The sequence below is a fragment of the Heloderma suspectum genome, chromosome 3 (genome assembly GCF_057233095.1).
Source record: "Heloderma suspectum isolate Gila_16-S chromosome 3, 16-S_ref, whole genome shotgun sequence".
Lineage (NCBI taxonomy): Eukaryota > Metazoa > Chordata > Lepidosauria > Squamata > Helodermatidae > Heloderma > Heloderma suspectum.
The window spans coordinates 131184172-131202662 of NC_139460.1; the positions used below are offsets into that span (position 1 = coordinate 131184172).

Below are 18491 nucleotides of genomic sequence, written 5' to 3' on the forward strand. Positions count from 1 at the left end.
TGACACCTGAGCCTCCATGGACAGCTGGGAGTCTAAAATGACCCCCAGGCTGCGGACCTGGTCTTTCAAGGGTAGCTGTACCCCAATCAACACCAGGTCGACATCCCCCAACCTCCCACCAAAAGTACCTCGGTCTTGTCAGGGTTCAGCTTCAGCTTATTCCTCCCCATCCAGCCACTCACCGTCTCCAGACATTTGGACAGGGATTCTATGGCTAACCTTGGTGAAGATTTAAACGAGAGGTAGAGCTGCGTGTCATCCGCATATTGATGACACCACACCCCAAACCTCCTGATGATAGCCCCCAGCGGCTTCACATAGATGTTAAATAGCATCGGGAAGACGATGGAAGCCTGTGGCACCCCACAAGTGAGCAGCCACAGGCCCGAAACCTCCTCTTCCAGTGCTACCCTCTGGTACCTGCCAGAGAAGAAGGACCAGAACCACCGTGATACGGTGTCTCCAATGCCCAACCCCTCCAGGTGGTCCAGGAGGATACCGTGGTCAACGGTATCAAAAGCCTCTGAGAGGTCGAGGAGAACAAGGAAGGAGCATTCGCCCCTATCCAGAGCCCTCCTCATATCATCCACCAAGGCGACCAAGGCCGTTTCTGTCCCATGCCCAGGCCTGAAGCCCGACTGAAATGGATCTAGATAACTGGCTTCTTCCAAGTGTGCCTTCAAATGCATCGCCACCACCCGCTCAATCACCTTGCCCCAAAATTGCAGATTCGAAACTGGGCGAAAGCTGTTCAAAACTTGGGGATCCAAGGAAGGCTTTAAAAGCGGTCTTATCACTGCCTCCTGAGAGTTATGGCATCACTCCCTCCTCAAGGGAGGCGTTCACCACCACCCTGATCCCCTCACCCAGCCTCTCTCTGCAGCTCATAATGAGCCAAGATGGGCAGGGATCAAGTAAGCAGGTGGTCGGCCTTACAGATGAAAGCACCTTGTCCATCAGAAGGAAGAAGCTGGAACCGATCCCACAAAATCAGTTTGCCACAGGCCGCCTCTCGCTCGCTAACTGTATCCATGGCACACAGAATAACACTCCTAATTTAATGAATTTTATCCTCAAAGTGCCTTGCCAAGGCCTCTCAGGAGGCCTTAGAATGTTCCAGCGGTTCCAGAGCAACTGGACCGACCAGGCTCCAGACCACCTGGAACAGCCTTCTGAGACAGCACTCTGCAGATGCGATGGGGCAGCATAATATTCCTTTTTTGCTGCCTTCATTGCCACGTGATAGGCTGAAGATACAGCTCTAGCCCGTGTCTGATTGTCTTTGGAGCGAGACTTCTGCCACCGGTGCTCTAGCCGTCTTACCTCCTGTTTCAGAGCTCGTAACTGCGGATTAAGCCATGGTGCAGTCCGAGCCCTGTTCAGGGGGACAGGGCATTTCGGAGCCACCCGATCTTATGCCCCAGTGATTGCGGCATTCCACCCACCCACCAGGGTCTCAACCAAGTGGCCGTTTGCATGTTCCAGAGAATCCCCAAGCACGTTCAGGAATCCATTCGGATCCATAAGATGCCTGGGGCGGACTACTTTAATGGGTCCTCCACCCCTGCGGAGGGGTTGTGGAACCGAGAAGTCCAATGTCACGATAGTGATCTGACCATGACAAGGGGGTAGTAGATATACCCCCGACTTCCAGATCACTCCCCACTTCTCCAGAAACAAACACAAGGTCTAGCACATGACCAGCTACATGGGTGGGCCCAGTTGGAATAGGGTGCAGCTCCCAGGAAGCCATGGTCTCCATGCAGTCCTGAGGTGCCCCTGTGAGGATGGCCTTTGAATGTACATTGAAGTCCCCCAACACCAATAAGTTAGGGGACTGTACACGCACATCGGAGACCACCTCAAGCACCTCGGCCAGGGAGTCAGTCGTGCAGCGGGGTGGGCAGTACATGAGCAGAATCCCCAGACTGCCCTTCGGGCCCAACCTCCAGTACAAGTTTTAAGTGATCCACTTTAAAATTATTTTAAAGTATTGTTGTTGCTGCTTTTAATTTTTTTATTGTTTTTGGATATGTGTCTTATCACTGGTTTGTTTTTATTACGTATGTTGCCCTGAGAGCTTCAGCTATAGGTGATTCATAAGCTGGATGAAAAGTAACACCAATAGCACTCTCCCCCCGGCAATAATCTTCTTTACATTAAGATGAGGACATAAACCTAGGAGTAACTGATTGTCAGTGTGCTGAGCCTTTCCTAAAGAGTGATTCTTTTCTCATGTTAGCGATTCTTCTGCTCTTCTACTATCAATAGTTCTGTAATTCCAGCCAAACAGGAAAAAGCCCTGAACCTCTCCAGTGGGTCCAACAATACTCCATACTGTTCTCCAGAGTTGTTTTAGTTATATGGAAGTGAGTCAGATCTTTCTCACACAGATCCTCTCTAGGAAGCTGAGCCATATTTCAAATGTCCCAAATATTTTTTTTCTAAATTGAAAATTACACTGATTTCTTAAACAGACAGCTAACTGCTCCTCCCTGACCACTCCCATGGTTCTCCCATGGTTTGTATTCCCCCCCAATGTGTAAGGCAGCCCTCCTGAGGCTAGGCTGCATGCAATTTGGGTGTGTCTTCCTCTAGCCGTTGACTCTACTAGTAGGTGGCTAGTAATCAAATGGTTTCTGTTGCTTAATGCAAGGAGATTTTCAAAATATTGCAAAATCCAGTAGCCAGAATTCAAAGATGGAATGTTCCTTTTCTCACCCCAAAGTAAATTTTTCCACATGTGAAGTACAACACTATTTTCAGCTCTGTCTTGACAGTAGGCCAAAAGTAGGGATGTGTGTACAAGCAAAACTCAAGTTCATCGAAGTTCTCCAGATTCCACCTCAAAGCTCATTCCATGTTGTGTTGGTATCAGATTACGATATTTGTTTCTCTCTTTCCACATATTTTGTACATATTCTTGTGCATATTTTCCCAACTGTGCACATCTTTGAAATGTACACATTCTTCTCCCACCGATTTCTGTGCATTTTTGAAAAGTATGCATCTTTTCATGCACATTTTTGAAATGCACGCATGCTGCCAGATGCATTTTTTTGGTCTGCAAATCAGATTGCAACCTTGGAAATGTACAGACTTTTGATTTCAGATTGTGTTCCGTGTTTAGTCTGGAAGGTGCAAACTGGGTAAATCCCGATCAAAAATGAACTGAAATGAATTTCTCATACGTCCCTAGACAAAAGGCAGGCTATGACACAATTATGTAACAGACATGACTGTTGCTCAATAGTAGGGAAATGGGAAGTGGTCAGTAGTTTATCAAACTTCAAGGACCTAAAACTATATATACATCTACCCTGTTTTGAATTAGGTATGCCCGATTTCTGATTTGATTAAAAAGGGCTTTGAGGTTATGAACCTGTTCAAATTTTTAAGATACTAAGGATGCAACCCTATGTTTAGACAGAAAAAAGTCCTACAACTCTCAGCATTCCTCAGCAAGCCATGCTAAACATGCATAGGATTGCATCCTAAGTATTCTAGATCAATACTAAGCTATTCACTTCCAACTAACTTTTAACTCTGCAAGAAAACAAAACAAGACAAATTTTAAATACCTTGATGTATTCACTCCACGACTGCAGAAGGAGCTGTTGCCCACTTTTTACACGGCTGAAAAGCTGGCACATCTGGGTGAGGTCTGCAATTCTGTTTTCATCAAGCAGATTATTAAGTCCTAAAGTAAGAAAAACATAATAAAAGAGTGGTAGTATTAGAAAAAAAGAGCAGAGCCTTCCCACAAGTTTAATCAACAGAAGCTCTACATAATAGTTGCTGTAAACATGTAGACTTTGCTTTGTATTGAAAAGAAGAATAAACATATGACTGACAAATTCTCTCCTGAACCAGTGCTTGGACTCGGTAATGGGCTGGATAAGGGCCGATAAACTGAAACTTAATCCAGACAAGACAGAAGTTCTGTTAGTAGGTGGTTTATCTGTCTGGTTAGGTGGCATTCAACCTGCTCTAAATGGGGTTGCCCTCCCCCAAGAAGGAGCAAGTTCGTAATATGGGGGTGCTCATAAATCCAGCTCCATCATGAGGCCCAAGAGGCCTCAGTGGCATGAAGTGCCTTTTACCAGCTTTGGCTAATACACCAGTTATGACCCTACCTGGACAGAGATAGTTTGGCTACAGTTATCCATTCACTGCTCTCATCTGGATTACTGCAATGCATTATATAAGGGGCTGCCTCTGAAGATGGTCCAGAAACTTCAGTTAGTGCAAAACAGAGCAACGAGGCTCCTTACAGGAATGGGCCATTGCAAATATATTACTCAAGTGCTGCATCAACTGCACAGGTTGCCAGTCAGCTTCTGGGCCCAATTCAAAGTTGACCTTTCAAGCCTTAAGTGGCTTAGGACCAGTCTACTTGCCTTCTCCCAAATGTTCCTGCCCGATTGCTAAGATCATTTTCAGAGGCTCTTCTCTGGGTGCTGCTGCCCATGATGGTGGCTACCAGGGAAAGAGCCTTCTCTCTAGTAGCCCCCCATCTGTGGAAGGCCCTACACAGGGAGACCCGCCTGGTGTCTTCACTGCATATGTTTAGAAGCTAGGTTAAGACTTGGCTCTTCCAGCAGCCATTTAATTTCTAATCTGGTGCTCTGATTATTAAGATGGCTCTTTAATATTTTAATATTTTCATTGTTGCATGTATTGTTTTGGTTGTTATTTTGTTACTAGTCTTTTCCCCCTTTTTTTAATGATTGTAGGCCTGAGCACATCTCCCAGTTGGGTGGTATATAAATGTAATATATAAAATAATATTTTGGATGGAGAAACATGATGTAAATTTTCTTAGACAAAACACTTTGCATTAAGACCTGGGTTATTCAAGCCATTTTTAAAAAGACTAACAGCTTGAATCAATTAAAAGGTGTTATTCTTTCAATATGTTCTGTGCCTTTGAGCAGCATTTTAACTTTTCTATGCTATTCTTGGTAGCTATTCCAAATTGACAGTCTGACAGATGTCTGACAGATGTTCTGATAATAGCATCACCTATTTAAGGAGGAAAGGGGTTTCAGAAGTGGATTACTGACTGGATAAAGAAAAAAGACAACCACCAACAATCCCTACTTCCCAAGCACCAACAAAAGCAGTTGTGAAGATATGCCATGATCGGAACAGCCATGATCAGATTTCTTTTGTTTTAAGATAAAAGTCAAGGACACTGGCCTGGATAGGCTTTTGGTTTTATCCCATTTTTGTGTGAACTGCCCAGAGAGCTTGGGCTATTGGGAGTATAGAAAATAAATGAGTAAGTAAGTAAGGAAGGAAGGAAGAAAGATAAGGGAGTGACAGTTCTGTTAAAGGCTGTAACTCAAACTTTATGCCAGTGTTCCCAAACCTGGTGTCCTCCATATGTTTTGGACTTCAACTCCCACCAGACCCAGCCACCATGACCAATGGTCAGGAATGCTAGGATCGTAATCCAAAGCATCTGGAGGGCACCAGGTCGGAGAAAGTTGTTCTATGCTTTATTTTAAAATTGCGAAGGAATGACGTGTAGGGGTATGATAAGTAGGGGAATTATAAATTTTCTTACAGGGCAATCCTACCTTGAATTTCAGAGTGCTCAGACATCGGAAACATTGATATATCCTAAAACAGCCTACCAGACTCATGCTGACAGGGGGGAAGTAAGAGAGGAGCAGCATTGTCCCTTCCTTCCTGTTTAGCCTATTTCCCTCCCATTGCAAGCAATGGGAAGGAAATTATTTATGCAAGCTCCAGGGCTGGCATAAATTCTCTCCTGTGTTGGGGGCATGGCTGGGGATTCTGCAGCTCCAACACCTCCCCCAATCCACGCCATGCCCCCAATCCACACCCTAATCTCTCTCAATGTTTTAGCTCCAGCATCGGGAAGTGGTTGTTGTTGTTGTTCAGTCGTATCCGACTCTTCGTGACCCCATGGACCATAGCACGCCAGGCCTTCCTGTCCTCCGCTCTCTCCCGGAGTGTGCTCAAGTTCATATTCATTGCATCAGTGATGCTATCTAGCCATCTCATCCTCTGCCGTCCCCTTCTCCTTTTGCCTTCAGTCTTTCCCAGCATCAGGGTCTTTTCCAGAGAGTTTTCTCTTCGCATTAGGTGGCCAAAATATTTGAGCTTCAGCTTCAGTATCTGTCCTTCCAATGAGCACTCAGGGTTGATTTCCTTTAGGATGGACTGATTTGACCTCCTTGCAGTCCAGGGGACTCATAAGAGTCTTCTCCAGCACCACAGTTCGAAAGCATCAATTCTTCGGCGCTCAGCCTTCCTTATAGTCCAGCTCTCACAGCCATATGTTACTACTGGGAAAACCATAGCTTTGATTAGATGGACCTTTGTTGGCAAGGTGATGTCTCTGCTTCTTACTATGCTGTCTAGGTTTGCCATAGCTTTCCTCCCAAGGAGCAAGCGTCTTTTAATTTCATGGCTACAGTCACCGTCTGCGGTGATCTTGGAGCCCAAGAAAGTAAAATCTGTCACTGCTTCCATTTCTTCCCCTTCTATATGCCAGGAAGCGATGGGGCCAGATGCCATGATCTTAGTTTTTTTAATGTTGAGTTTCAAACCAGCTTTGGCACTCTCCTCTTTCACCCTCAACAAGAGGCTCTTTAGATCCTCTTCGCTTTCTGCCATTAGGGTGGTATCGTCTGCGTATCTGAGGTTGTTGATAATTCTCCCAGCAATCTTAATTCCGACCTGTGATTCATCCAACCCGGCATTTCTCATGATGTACTCTGCATATAAGTTAAATAAGCAGGGCGACAATATGCAGCCTTGTCGTACTCCTTTCCCAATTTTGAACCAATCGATTGTTCCATGTCTGGTTCTTACTGTTGCTTCTTGACCCTCGTACAGGTTTCTCAGGAGACAGGTAAGGTGGTCTGGTACCCCCATCTCTTTCAGAATTTGCCACAGTTTGTTGTGATCCACACAATCAAAGGCTTTAGCGTAGTCAATGAAGCAGAAGTAGACGTTTTTCTGGAATTCTCTTGCTTTCTCCAGGATCCAGCGAACGTTGGCGATTTGATCTCTAGTTCCTCTGCCTCTTCGAAACCCAGCTTGTATTTCCGGTAGTTCTCGGTTCACATACTGCTGAAGCCTAGCTTGTAGAATTTTGAGCATCACCTTGTTGGCATGTGAAATGAGCGCAATTGTGCGGTAGTTTGAACACTCTTTGGCGTTGCCCTTCTTTGGAATTGGAATGTAAACTGACCTTTTCCAGTCTTGCAGCCATTGTTGAGTGTTCCAAATGTGTTGGCATATTGAGTGCAGCACTTTAACAGCATCAACTTTTAGGATTTTAAATAGCTCGGCTGGAATACTGTCATCTCCGCTAGCTTTGTTGTTACTAATGCTTCCTAAGGCCCACTTGACTTCACTCTTGAGGATGTCCGGCTCAAGTTCAGTGACCGCACTATCATGGCTATCAGGGACATTCAGATCTTTCCTGTATAGTTCTTCTGTGTATTCCTGCACCTCTTCTTAATCTCATCTGCTTCTGTTAGGTCCCTGCCTTCTTTGTCCTTTATCATGCCCATCTTTGCACAAAACGTTCCCTTGAGATCTCCAATTTTTTTGAAGAGATCTCTAGTATTTCCCATTCTGTTGTTTTCCTCGATTTCTTTGCATTGTTCATTTAAGAAGGCCTTCTTGTCTCTCCTTGCTATTCTCTGGAACTCTGCATTCAGTTGGGTATATCTTCCCCTTTCTCCCTTGCTTTTCGCTTCCCTTCTTTCTTCAGCTACTTGTAAAGCCTCATCAGACAGCCACTTGGCTTTCTTGCCTTTCTTTTTCTTTGGGCTGGATTGAGTTGCTGCCTCCTGAACAATGTTACGGACCTCCATCCATAGTTCCTCAGGCACTCTGTCTATCAGGTCTAATCCCTTAAATCTATTCCTCACCTCCATTGTATATTCATCAGGGATATGATTTAGGTCATACCTGAATGGTTTAGTGGTTTTCCCTACGTTCTTCAATTTAAGCTGAAATTTTGCAACAAGAAGCTCATGATCTGAGCCAAAGTCAGCTCCAGGTCTTGTTTTTACTGACTGCATAGAGCTTCTCCATCTTTGACTGCAAAGGACATAATCAATCTGATTTCGATATTGACCATCTGGTGATGTCCATGTGTAGAGTCGTCTCTTGTGCTGTTGGAAAAGAGTGTTTGCTATGATCAGCATGTTCTCTTGGCAAAACTCTATTAGCTTTTTCCTGCTTCATTTTGTACACCAAGGCCATGCCTGCCTGTTATCCCAGTGATTTCTTGACTTCCTACTTTAGCATTCCAATCCCCTATGGGAAGAGGACATCTTTTTTTGGTGTTAGTTCTAGAAGATGTTGTAGGTCTTCATAGAACCGATCAACCTCAGCTTCTTTGGCCTCAGTGGTTGGGGCATAGACTTGAATTGCTGTGATGTTGAATGGTTTGCCTTGGATTCATACTGAGATCATTCTATCGTTTTTGAGATTGTACCCCAGTGCTGGTTTTCCTACCCTTTTGTTGACTATGAGTGCTACTCCATTTCTTCTAAGGGATTCTTGCCCACAGTAGTAGATATGATGGTCACCTGAATTAAATTCGCCCATGCCTGTCCATTTTAGTTCGCTGATTCCCAAGATGTCGATGTTCAATCTTGCCATCTCATGTTTGACCACCTCCAGCTTACCTTGATTCATTGATCTGACATTCCAGGTTCCTAAACAATATTGTTCTTTACAGCATCGGATTTTCTTTTCACCACCAGACACATCCACAACTGAGTGTCCTTTCGGCTTTGGCCCAGCCGCTTCACTCTTTCTGGCGCTACTGGGAAATTCCCTCTGCTCTTCCCCAGTAGTATATTGGACACCTTCCGACCTGAGGGGCTCATCTTCCGGCGTCATATCTTTTAGCCTTGTGGTACGTTCCATGGGGTTTTCTTGGCAAGAATACTGGAGTGGGTTGCCATTTCCTTCTCCAGTGGACCACATTTTGTCAGAATTCTCTGCCGTGACCTGTCCGTCTTGGGTGGCCCTGCATGGCATAGCTTATGGCTTCACTGAGTTACGCAAGCCCCTTCGCCACAACAAGGCAGTGATCCATGAAGGGAGGGAAGTGGTACACAACTTTAGATGAGGCCTGGGAGGGGGATCTGACCTTTCTCTCCACCCATGGAGCGGAAAATCCAATATATGTATGGCCCCTGGGATGCCCTTCCGGGCACCACAGAATTGCAGCCTTAAAAGTGCAGGAGAGCACATACCTGTTAGTTGGATTAAAGGTATGAAAACTGTGATGAATTATATAGAAGCTGTGTTACACATTAGGCATTGGGTTGGTAGAATTCTGGACTGTACCACTTGAGATTGCAAGAGTGTGTTTGTGTGTGTGATTTCCGGATTTTACTCCAACATAAAAATCTTTCTGCATGTAATAAACTATCACATCATGGAGAAAGGTTTAGTGTAGCCCTTTCCCTGATGTGCTAGCCATCTATATGCAGGAAGCTTTTTATATGGGGAAGCATTCAAAAATACGTCCCCCTCTACCCTCATTCTAAAGTGGAATTGTCTGTAATTATATCCGATGTTAATTATTGCCACTATGGTATACTATGCACTTTTAATTTATTAAGCAATAAAACATACTTTTAATTACATTTTACACATATTTATCTGTAAGCCCTAATATTTATCTGTTGAAAACAGGGGGGCTTACATCCAAACACATATACGATCTGGCTGTGAATGTTTTATAATCAGTTTGCAGCAACAATCATAAGGTGAATCAAGTAACCAAAATTTTCCTAGTTCTAACACTGTAAATACATATGCCCACATTTTCTTTTCCACTGAAGTTGTGAAATGCATTCCCTGAGCATTGCTGTCATCTAACTAGCTAGCCTAAACACCAATTCTTCCCCAGACCATATATTTAACTTTTATATGTCTGATTTGGGAACGCAACTGATTTTAACAATATATCTTCATTTCAAAATATACAACTCAGATTTATCTAACTCTGACTTGTATACTTTGAACTTTTGTTAATTATTAGATATCTAAATTAGCAAAATTCATTAGGTAGTGGATTTTACTTTGACGATTACCATAGAAATTAAAACTTCTAGTCCTGACAGACATTTGAAAATGGCCTTCTAGTGCAGGTTTTCACATTTCGCACATTATACAGCAGTTATATGAAGACGCCAAGCCACATTTTATTAGCATCTCAGTATTACGTATTAATGGGACTGCGGTGGCTTAGTGGTTAAGATGCTGAACTGCAGACTGGAAGGTCGGCAGGTCAGCAGTTCGAGACCCGAGTGCTGCGTGATGGAGTGAGCTCCCGTCTTCAGTCCCAGCTTCTGCCAACCTAGCAGTTTGAAAGCAAGAAATTGCAAGTAGATAAATAGGTACCGCCTCGGCGGGAAAGGTAACAGCGTTCCGTGCACCTTGGTGTTCAGTCATGCCGGCCACATGACCACGGAAGCGTCTTCGGACAGCGCTGGCTCTTCGGCTTAGAAACGGGGACGAGCACCGCACCCTAGAGTCGGACATGACTGGTTGGGGACACCTTTACCTTTTTATTACGTATTAATAGCATGGAACATCCATGTTACTTCTTTCCATATTCAGTACTGCTTCCAAAAGGCCAAAGTCCATTTAGGTTCCTTACTTTTCTTAAATTCAATAAGTACTTGATACATTATGGAATTTATATTCGGAGTTTTCATTAGAAACTAGTTTAACAGGTATTCTTTAGTCTTAGTTAATGCTAGCATGTATAGCACATTAAGCAGCATACTCATTTTTCTTCCTTAATTAATTAGTTCTATGACTAAGAATTGGAAGGAAAAAAATAGTACTGATGTATGGGAAAAATTAAATTGAAAATTAGTAGTACCCATTCCTATACATTTTTTTATTCAGAAGTAACTCCCACAAAATTCAGTGGTGCTTACTCCTAAGGAAGTGTCCATATTATTCTGGGCTTACAGTGCAAATCTATACACATCTGCTCAGAGATAAGGCCCAATAAGTTCAATGGGACTTACTTCCAGGTAAGCATGCACAGGGGTGCAGCTTTAGTCTCTAATTAGCAGTAGCCATTACAAAAACTGCCTAGAATAGACAGATAGTGATGCATTTTTTAAAAAATGGATTTATTTGAGATATTAATCTCAAATAAATTATGTTAAAAATATTAATCTCCTTCTCAAAGGAGAAGATGCAGATAAGAGCGTGCTCTACTAAATAAGATAAAAAATACAGGATTAGTATTGACTAAGCAAGCACAGACAAGTCTGTCTTGCACGATCTTTTATTCTTTAGCCATCTGACCAACCACAGCACACAAATGCTTCCCAAAAAGGGCAGACATAAGAAATTGCACAATCAGAATAGTCTTAAAACTATTGCCCCCCCGCCCCTCAATAGATTCACACACATCTATCAGTGGCAATGGTAAGAATACAAGAAAAATTGTTCATGTATATGCCCTGAAATGTATATGCTTTTCAAACTGATTACAGCACATAGGATGTTTTAAGTGGTTTACAACGTACTCAGGATCAAACAAACAAAAAAAGATTATGTAAATCAGTACATACAAGACTTACTGTTTTATTTTACTTCTTTAGTGCAAATGTAGGTGAGTTTAGTGGAAAAACCTGTCTAGCAGCATGGGACTGTGAAAAGCAGAACTAAAATAGTAAATATAAATGTATACACCATTTCTAAGAATGTATTCAAGAAATTTTGGATCTATATGGTCAGATTACACTAAAAAAGGATGGCCTGCTCCCAATCTCTAAATCCAGGTTCCTTCCAAATGCAAAGTGACACTCTTTCCCTATTTTATAATGGTTTTGAATTTACAGCATCCACATGGATTGGTTGTGGAAATTTACACCGTACCAGGGCTGTTCATCACAGAAACATATATGTGTGAAAGAGCCACTACACAAACTTGTTTGATGCCATTTACATACTGATATGGTCTATTATATCTCAGTGAAGCCATAAGCTATGCCGTGCAGGGCCACCCAAGACGGACAGGTCATGGCAGAGAGTTCTGACAAAATGTGGTCCACTGGAGAAGGAAATGGCAACCCACTCCAGTATTCTTGCCAAGAAAACCCCATGGAACGTATCACAAGGCTATAAGATACAACGCTGGAAGATGAGCCCCTCGGGTCAGAAGGTGTCCAATATACTACTGGGGAAGAGCAGAGGGAATTTCCAAGTAGCACCAGAAAGAGTGAAGCGGCTGGGCCAAAGCTGAAAGGACACTCAGCTGTGGACGTGTCTGGTGGTGAAAAGAAAATCCAATGCAACTATGTCTCGATTTTTAATTTTTTTGACAGTTGGGGTCTGATTTTTATTGGGATCTCAGTGCACAGGAAGGGGCGGTTTAAGCGTTCCCTCTTCAGATATAATTTTACTGATAATTGGCAAACCATTCAACATCACAGCAATTCAAGTCTATGCCCCAACCACTGAGGCCGAAGAAGCTGAGGTTCATCGGTTCTATGAAGACCTGCAACACCGTCACATTGTTCAGGAGGCAGCAACTCAATCCATCCCAAAGAAAAAGAAATGCAAGAAAGCCAAGTGGCTGTCTGATGAGGCTTTACAAGTCGCTGAGGAAAGAAGGGAAGCGAAAAGCAAGGGAGAAAGGGGGAGATATATCCAACTGAATGCAGAGTTCCAGAGAATAGCAAGGAGGGACAAGAAGGCCTTCTTAAATGAACAATGCAAAGAAATCGAGGAAAACAACAGAATGGGAAAGACTAGAGATCTCTTCAAGAAAATCGGAGATCTCAAGGGAATGTTTTGTGCAAAGATGGGCATGATAAAGGACAAAGAAGGCAGGGACCTAACAGAAGCAGATGAGATTAAGAAGAGGTGGAAAGAATACGCAGAAGAACTATACAGGAAAGATCTGAATGTCCCTGATAGCCATGATAGTGCAGTCACTGAACTTGAGCTGGACATCCTCGAGAGTGAAGTCAAGTGGGCCTTAGGAAGCATTAGTAACAACAAAGCTAGCGGAGATTACAGTATTCCAGCTGAGCTATTTAAAATCCTAAAAGATGATGCTGTTAAAGTGCTGCACTCAATATGCCAACACATTTGGAACACTCAACAATGGCTGCAAGACTGGAAAAGGTCAGTTTACATTCCAATTCCAAAGAAGGGCAACGCCAAAGACTGTTCAAACTACCGTACAATTGCGCTCATTTCACATGCCAACAAGGTGATGCTCAAAATCCTACAAGCTAGGCTTCAGCAGTATGTGAACCGAGAACTACCGGAAATACAAGCTGGGTTTCGAAGAGGCAGAGGAACTAGAGATCAAATCGCCAACGTTCGCTGGATCCTGGAGAAAGCAAGAGAATTCCAGAAAAACGTCTACTTCTGCTTCATTGACTACGCTAAAGCCTTTGATTGTGTGGATCACAACAAACTGTGGCAAATTCTGAAAGAGATGGGGGTACCAGACGAAGGAGATCTAAAGAGCCTCTTGTTGAGGGTGAAAGAGGAGAGTGCCAAAGCTGGTTTGAAACTCAACATTAAAAAAAACTAATATCATGGCATCTGGCCCCATCACTTCCTGGCACATGGAAGGGGAAGAAATGGAAGCAGTGACAGATTTTATTTTCTTGGGCTCCAAGATCACCACAGACGGTGACTGTAGCCATGAAATTAAAAGACGCTTGCTCCTTGGGAGGAAAGCTATGGCAAACCTAGACAGCATAGTAAGAAGCAGAGACATTACCTTGCCAACAAAGGTCTATCTAATCAAAGCTATGGTTTTCCCAGTAGTAACATATGGCTGTGAGAGCTGGACTACAAGGAAGGCTGAGCGCCGAAGAATTGATGCTTTCAAACTGTGGTGCGGGAGAAGACTCTTACGAGTCCCCTGGACTGCAAGGAGGTCAAATCAGTCAATTCTAAAGGAAATCAACCCTGAGTGCTCATTGGAAGGACCGATACTGAAGCTGAAGCTCAAATATTTTGGCCACCTAATGCGAAGAGAAAACTCTCTGGAAAAGAACCTGATGCTGGGAAAGACTGAAAGCAAAAGCAGAAGGGGATGGCAGAGGATGAGATGGCTAGATAGCATCACTGATGCAATGAATATGGACTTGAGCACGCTCAGGGAGAGAGCGGAGGACAGGAAGGCCTGGCGTGCTATGGTCCATGGGGTCACGAAGTGTCGGACATGACTGAACGACTGAACAACAACAACAAATGGTCTATTAGAGTAGATAATTATATGTGGGAGATTTATGCCAGTGTGTTTCGTATTGCAACAAAAAGGCTAAAAGCAGAAGTTCTCTACAAAAAAGCAAGGCCATTTCGGTAGAGAATAGGTTCCAAATATGAAGATGTTCTGTTAAAACAATGTACACAAGACTTCAGTGCACTGTAGAAGGGGATGGCAAAGAACGAGAAAGTCACAGACATCCTCGATATCTTACTATAACTAAGCCACAGTATATGTACCTGAAATACTAACACATTTGTTGCTCATTTATCCCAGCCTCTGTTTCCCTTGTGTCTATTTTTAGATTGTAAGCCTCTTGGAGTAGGGACCTGACAAACTTGTTCTCTGTAACTGCCATGCACATTATGGCACTATAAAAACACAGAAAACAGAAACACTTTTATAGAGTATATAATCATGCACACACACACACAGAACACAAACAGAAATGGTGTGCAAATGACCCCAAATATTTTAGGAGACCACTGGCATAATGTCAAACTACTACTGCTATTCTACATTTGCTTAATGACAACAGTTTCGCAAATGGGAGGGTGCTCCAGATTATAGCCCTTAGCAGCTGCCATTCATTAAAGAAGCACATTCATGGGAAAGTTAAAGTTTAGCTCTTTTTGTCTTATACAAAATTGGACAGGTTTGTGACCACTGTTACTGCTTGATCTGCTGATTCTATTTATTTATTAAATTTATTAATCGCCCATCTGGCTGGTCACCCAGCCACTCTGGGCGATGTACAACAATAAAAACAGTTTATACAATAAAATTCAACATTAAAAACATCACATTTCTAAAATTACCCTAGCCCACCCCAAATGCCTGCCTGAACATCCATGTTTTTAATGCATGGCAGAAGCTCATTAAAGAGTGGGCATGGCGGAGTTCACTAGGGAGGAAGTTCCACAGAGTGGGGGCCACCACAGAGAAGGCCCTGTCCCTCGTCCTCACCAGCCTAGCTGTCCTGGCTGACGGGACAGAGAGAAGGCCATCCAAGGCTGATCTTGTTGAGCGGCCTATCTGGTGTTGCTGGAGGCGCTCCTTGAGATCGGCTGGGCCTAATATAGGGTTTTGAAGGTCAAAACCAACACCTTGAATTTGGTTTGGAAAACCAGTGCAGCTCCTTCAGCACTGGAGTGATGTGATCTCGCTGGCGGCTGCCTTTAATCAGGCGAGCCGCCGTGTTCTGTACAAGCTGCAGCTTCCGAACCATCTTCAAGGGGAACCCCACCTCACAGGAGGCCTTAGAATGCTCCAGCAGTTCCGGAGCAACTGGACCGACCAGGCTCTGGACCACTTGGAACAGCCTCCTGCGACAGCACTCTGCAGACGCGATACAGGCAGCATAATATTCCTTTTTTGCTGCCTTCACCGCCAGGTGACAGCCTGAAGGTACAGCTTTAGCCCGTGTCTGATCGCCTTTGGAGTGAGACTTCCGCCACCTCCTGTTTCAGAGCTCGTAACTGCGGATTGAACCATGGTGCAGACCGAGCCCTGTTCAGGGGGAGAGGGCATTTCGGAGCCACCCAATCTAATGCCCCAGTGATTGCAGCATTCCACCCACCCACCAGGGTCTCGACCGAGTGGCCGCTGGCGTGCTCCAGAGAATCCCCAAACGTGTTCAGGAATCCATTCGGATCCATAAGACGCCTGGGGCAGACTATTTTAATGGGTCCTCCACCCCTGCGGAGGGGTTGTGGAACCGAGAAGTCCAATGTCACCAGATAGTGAACTGACCATGACAAGGGGGTGGTGGATATACCCCCGACTTCCAGATCACTCCCCACTTTTCCAGAAACAAACACAAGGTCTAGTGCATGACCGGCTACATGGGTGGGCCCAGTTGGAATATGGTACAGCTCCCAGGAAGCCATGGTCTCCATGCAGTCCCAAGGTGCGCCTGTGAGGACGGCCCCCGAATGTATGCTGAAGTCCCCGAACACCAACAAGTTAGGGGACTGCACACGCACATCAGAGACCACCTCAAGCACCTCGGCCAGGGAGTCAGTCATGCAGCGGGGTGGATGGTACACGAGTAGAATCCCCAGACTGCCCTTCGGGCCCAATCTCCAGTACATGCACTCAGCAACCTTGGTCTCCTGGAGAGGGGGTCTGGTGAAGACCAAGGACTCTCGATAGATAACAGCCACTCCCCCTCCCCGATCCCCAGCCCTTGGCTGCTGTGCATACAAAAATCCGGCTGGACACATGGCTACAAGGGTTGGAGCAGCGGCCTTGGCCAGCCAGGTCTCCGTAATACATGCCAGGTCTGCACCCTCATCCAGGATCATGTCATGGATGAGGGAGGTTTTCTGGGTAACAGACCTGGCATTGCAGAGCAGCAAAGGAAGATGAGAAGATGGAGTCACGCCCCCCCCAGCCAACCTTTGGCTCTGGACAGGCCTGGAGCAGGGGACAGATACTACACATCTCCCCCTTGTTCCCCTTACCTGGCGTGGCCTGCCCCTAGCGCTCTGCCAGCACCTGCCGCCCAGCCTCGGTATGTTCTGGCCCCCAACACTCCCCCCACTGCCTCCATCAGGTGGACACATGCCCCCTCGCTCCCGCCTATCAGGCAGGCTACCCACCCCTAAAAACACAACAGACTCCCCCCAAAATTTAAAAACAATTTAAAATCCCCTTTAAAAATACTGCCAGGCAGGAGTCCACGGTGGTGATGGTGGTGGCGGCGGCAGCAGCAGGCACACCTCTTCCCCGGTGGTGGTGACTTCTCCTGCAGGCCCTGGCTCTCCCAGGCCACCTCAGCCAACCAGCTTATGTAGCCCCTCCAGGAAGGGGCAGGTGGAACAGTCAGCACAGCTGGCTCAGTACCTGGGGGTCTCCCTCTACCCAGATGAACCTATAAATCATTCCCACGCAGCATTTTACATATTCTATGGATCAGGCAAATTCAGTTCATATGAATATGTGACATAGCATTCCTGATGATTAATGCCTTCATCTGCCCCTTTCCAGGCTGCTCTTTCCTAGCCCTAACCATGGGTTTCATCACACAAAGCTTTTATCCTGGGATTGAGATTTTTCCTTCACTGAAGTTTGCGGGCTCTTTACATGACGCCATGAACCTGCCATGACCCTCCTGCCCTAAATGCCCTTTGTTCCGTTTTTAAATAGATCACAGATAATGAGCTATCAAATTACCCCTTTGTGTTCCGCTTCAGTTTCCTCCATGAAAAGACTTAAAGCAGCAGGAAGAGGAGCGAGATCAATGAAAGATAATGGAAGACTCAGATATGGGGTGGGGGGGGGGGGAGCTCATGTAAAGGGAGTCAGTGGTGATCCTGCATTTAAAACGGAAGCAGAAAGCCCCGTTTTAAATGCAGGATTTTAGGCTGGTGTAAAAATGCCCCATGTTGTAGGAATTGATAAGCACCTCCTATCACAAAAGTTGCAAGACTTCTGTATCCTTATCCAACAACCCACTCAAATATAATAGTGCTGGATTTGAAGTTAGAATGTTGCTTGAGAGAAGCATCTAGATTCATACAATCATGTCCTTGTGCGGGCAGCCAGGCCTGCTGGTCCCGGTGTGCACATGGCTGGTCCTGCCAGCCCTGGCACATGCATGACCCCTACCACTGGTGGCTGCAATGTAGCACTTCCAGGCGCTTCCGGTTTCTGCTCGTTTTGAGGCTTGCCCCTGAAGTGCTACATCACAGCTGCCAGAGGCAGGGGCCTCGCGCGCACCAGGGTTGGCCACATATGCAAAGTCATGATTGGATCCTGCCCACAGACCCTAGGTTCTAGAAGCCAGATTTTAGAATTTCTCCTAGGATGTTGCTTCTTTTTATTGCTTCGTTTATTCCATGCTATGTTGCCTCCTTAACAAAAATTGCAAGGTTTTGGAATAGAAAACTAGCAAAGACGTTCATAAAGGAGGACTTGAATTCCTTAACATATTTATTAAGTTAGAATGCAGTTTATAGAGAACATTCTCTGTTAGTTCATGTCTCCTTTAAACCTTACCATTTTAGCTCATGCCCCCCTCAGACCTCACCATATTCTGAAGTGAACACACAGCTTTAGCAGGGATTCACCACCACAAAATGTGGAAGATTTCTGTTTCTTACACAACAGCCTGGCCCTAATGCAAATACCGCCCTAATGCTACTATCAGCCCTACTAGTTTTCTTACCAAGTTAGAATGTTGTTTCAGAGCAGCAGCTAGATTTTAACTCATGGG

General features: G+C 44.9%; 1 protein-coding gene across 1 annotated transcript in view; it reads right to left on the reverse strand.

The window, feature by feature from the left end:
* Positions 1–18491, reverse strand: part of CUL4A (cullin 4A) — a 67890-nt gene that overhangs the window by 25470 nt on the left and 23929 nt on the right. Inside the window, exon 10 of the mRNA XM_084844572.1 lies at positions 3582–3700. Coding sequence (XP_084700698.1) covers positions 3582–3700 — 119 coding nt within the window. The remainder of the gene's footprint in view (positions 1–3581; positions 3701–18491) is intronic.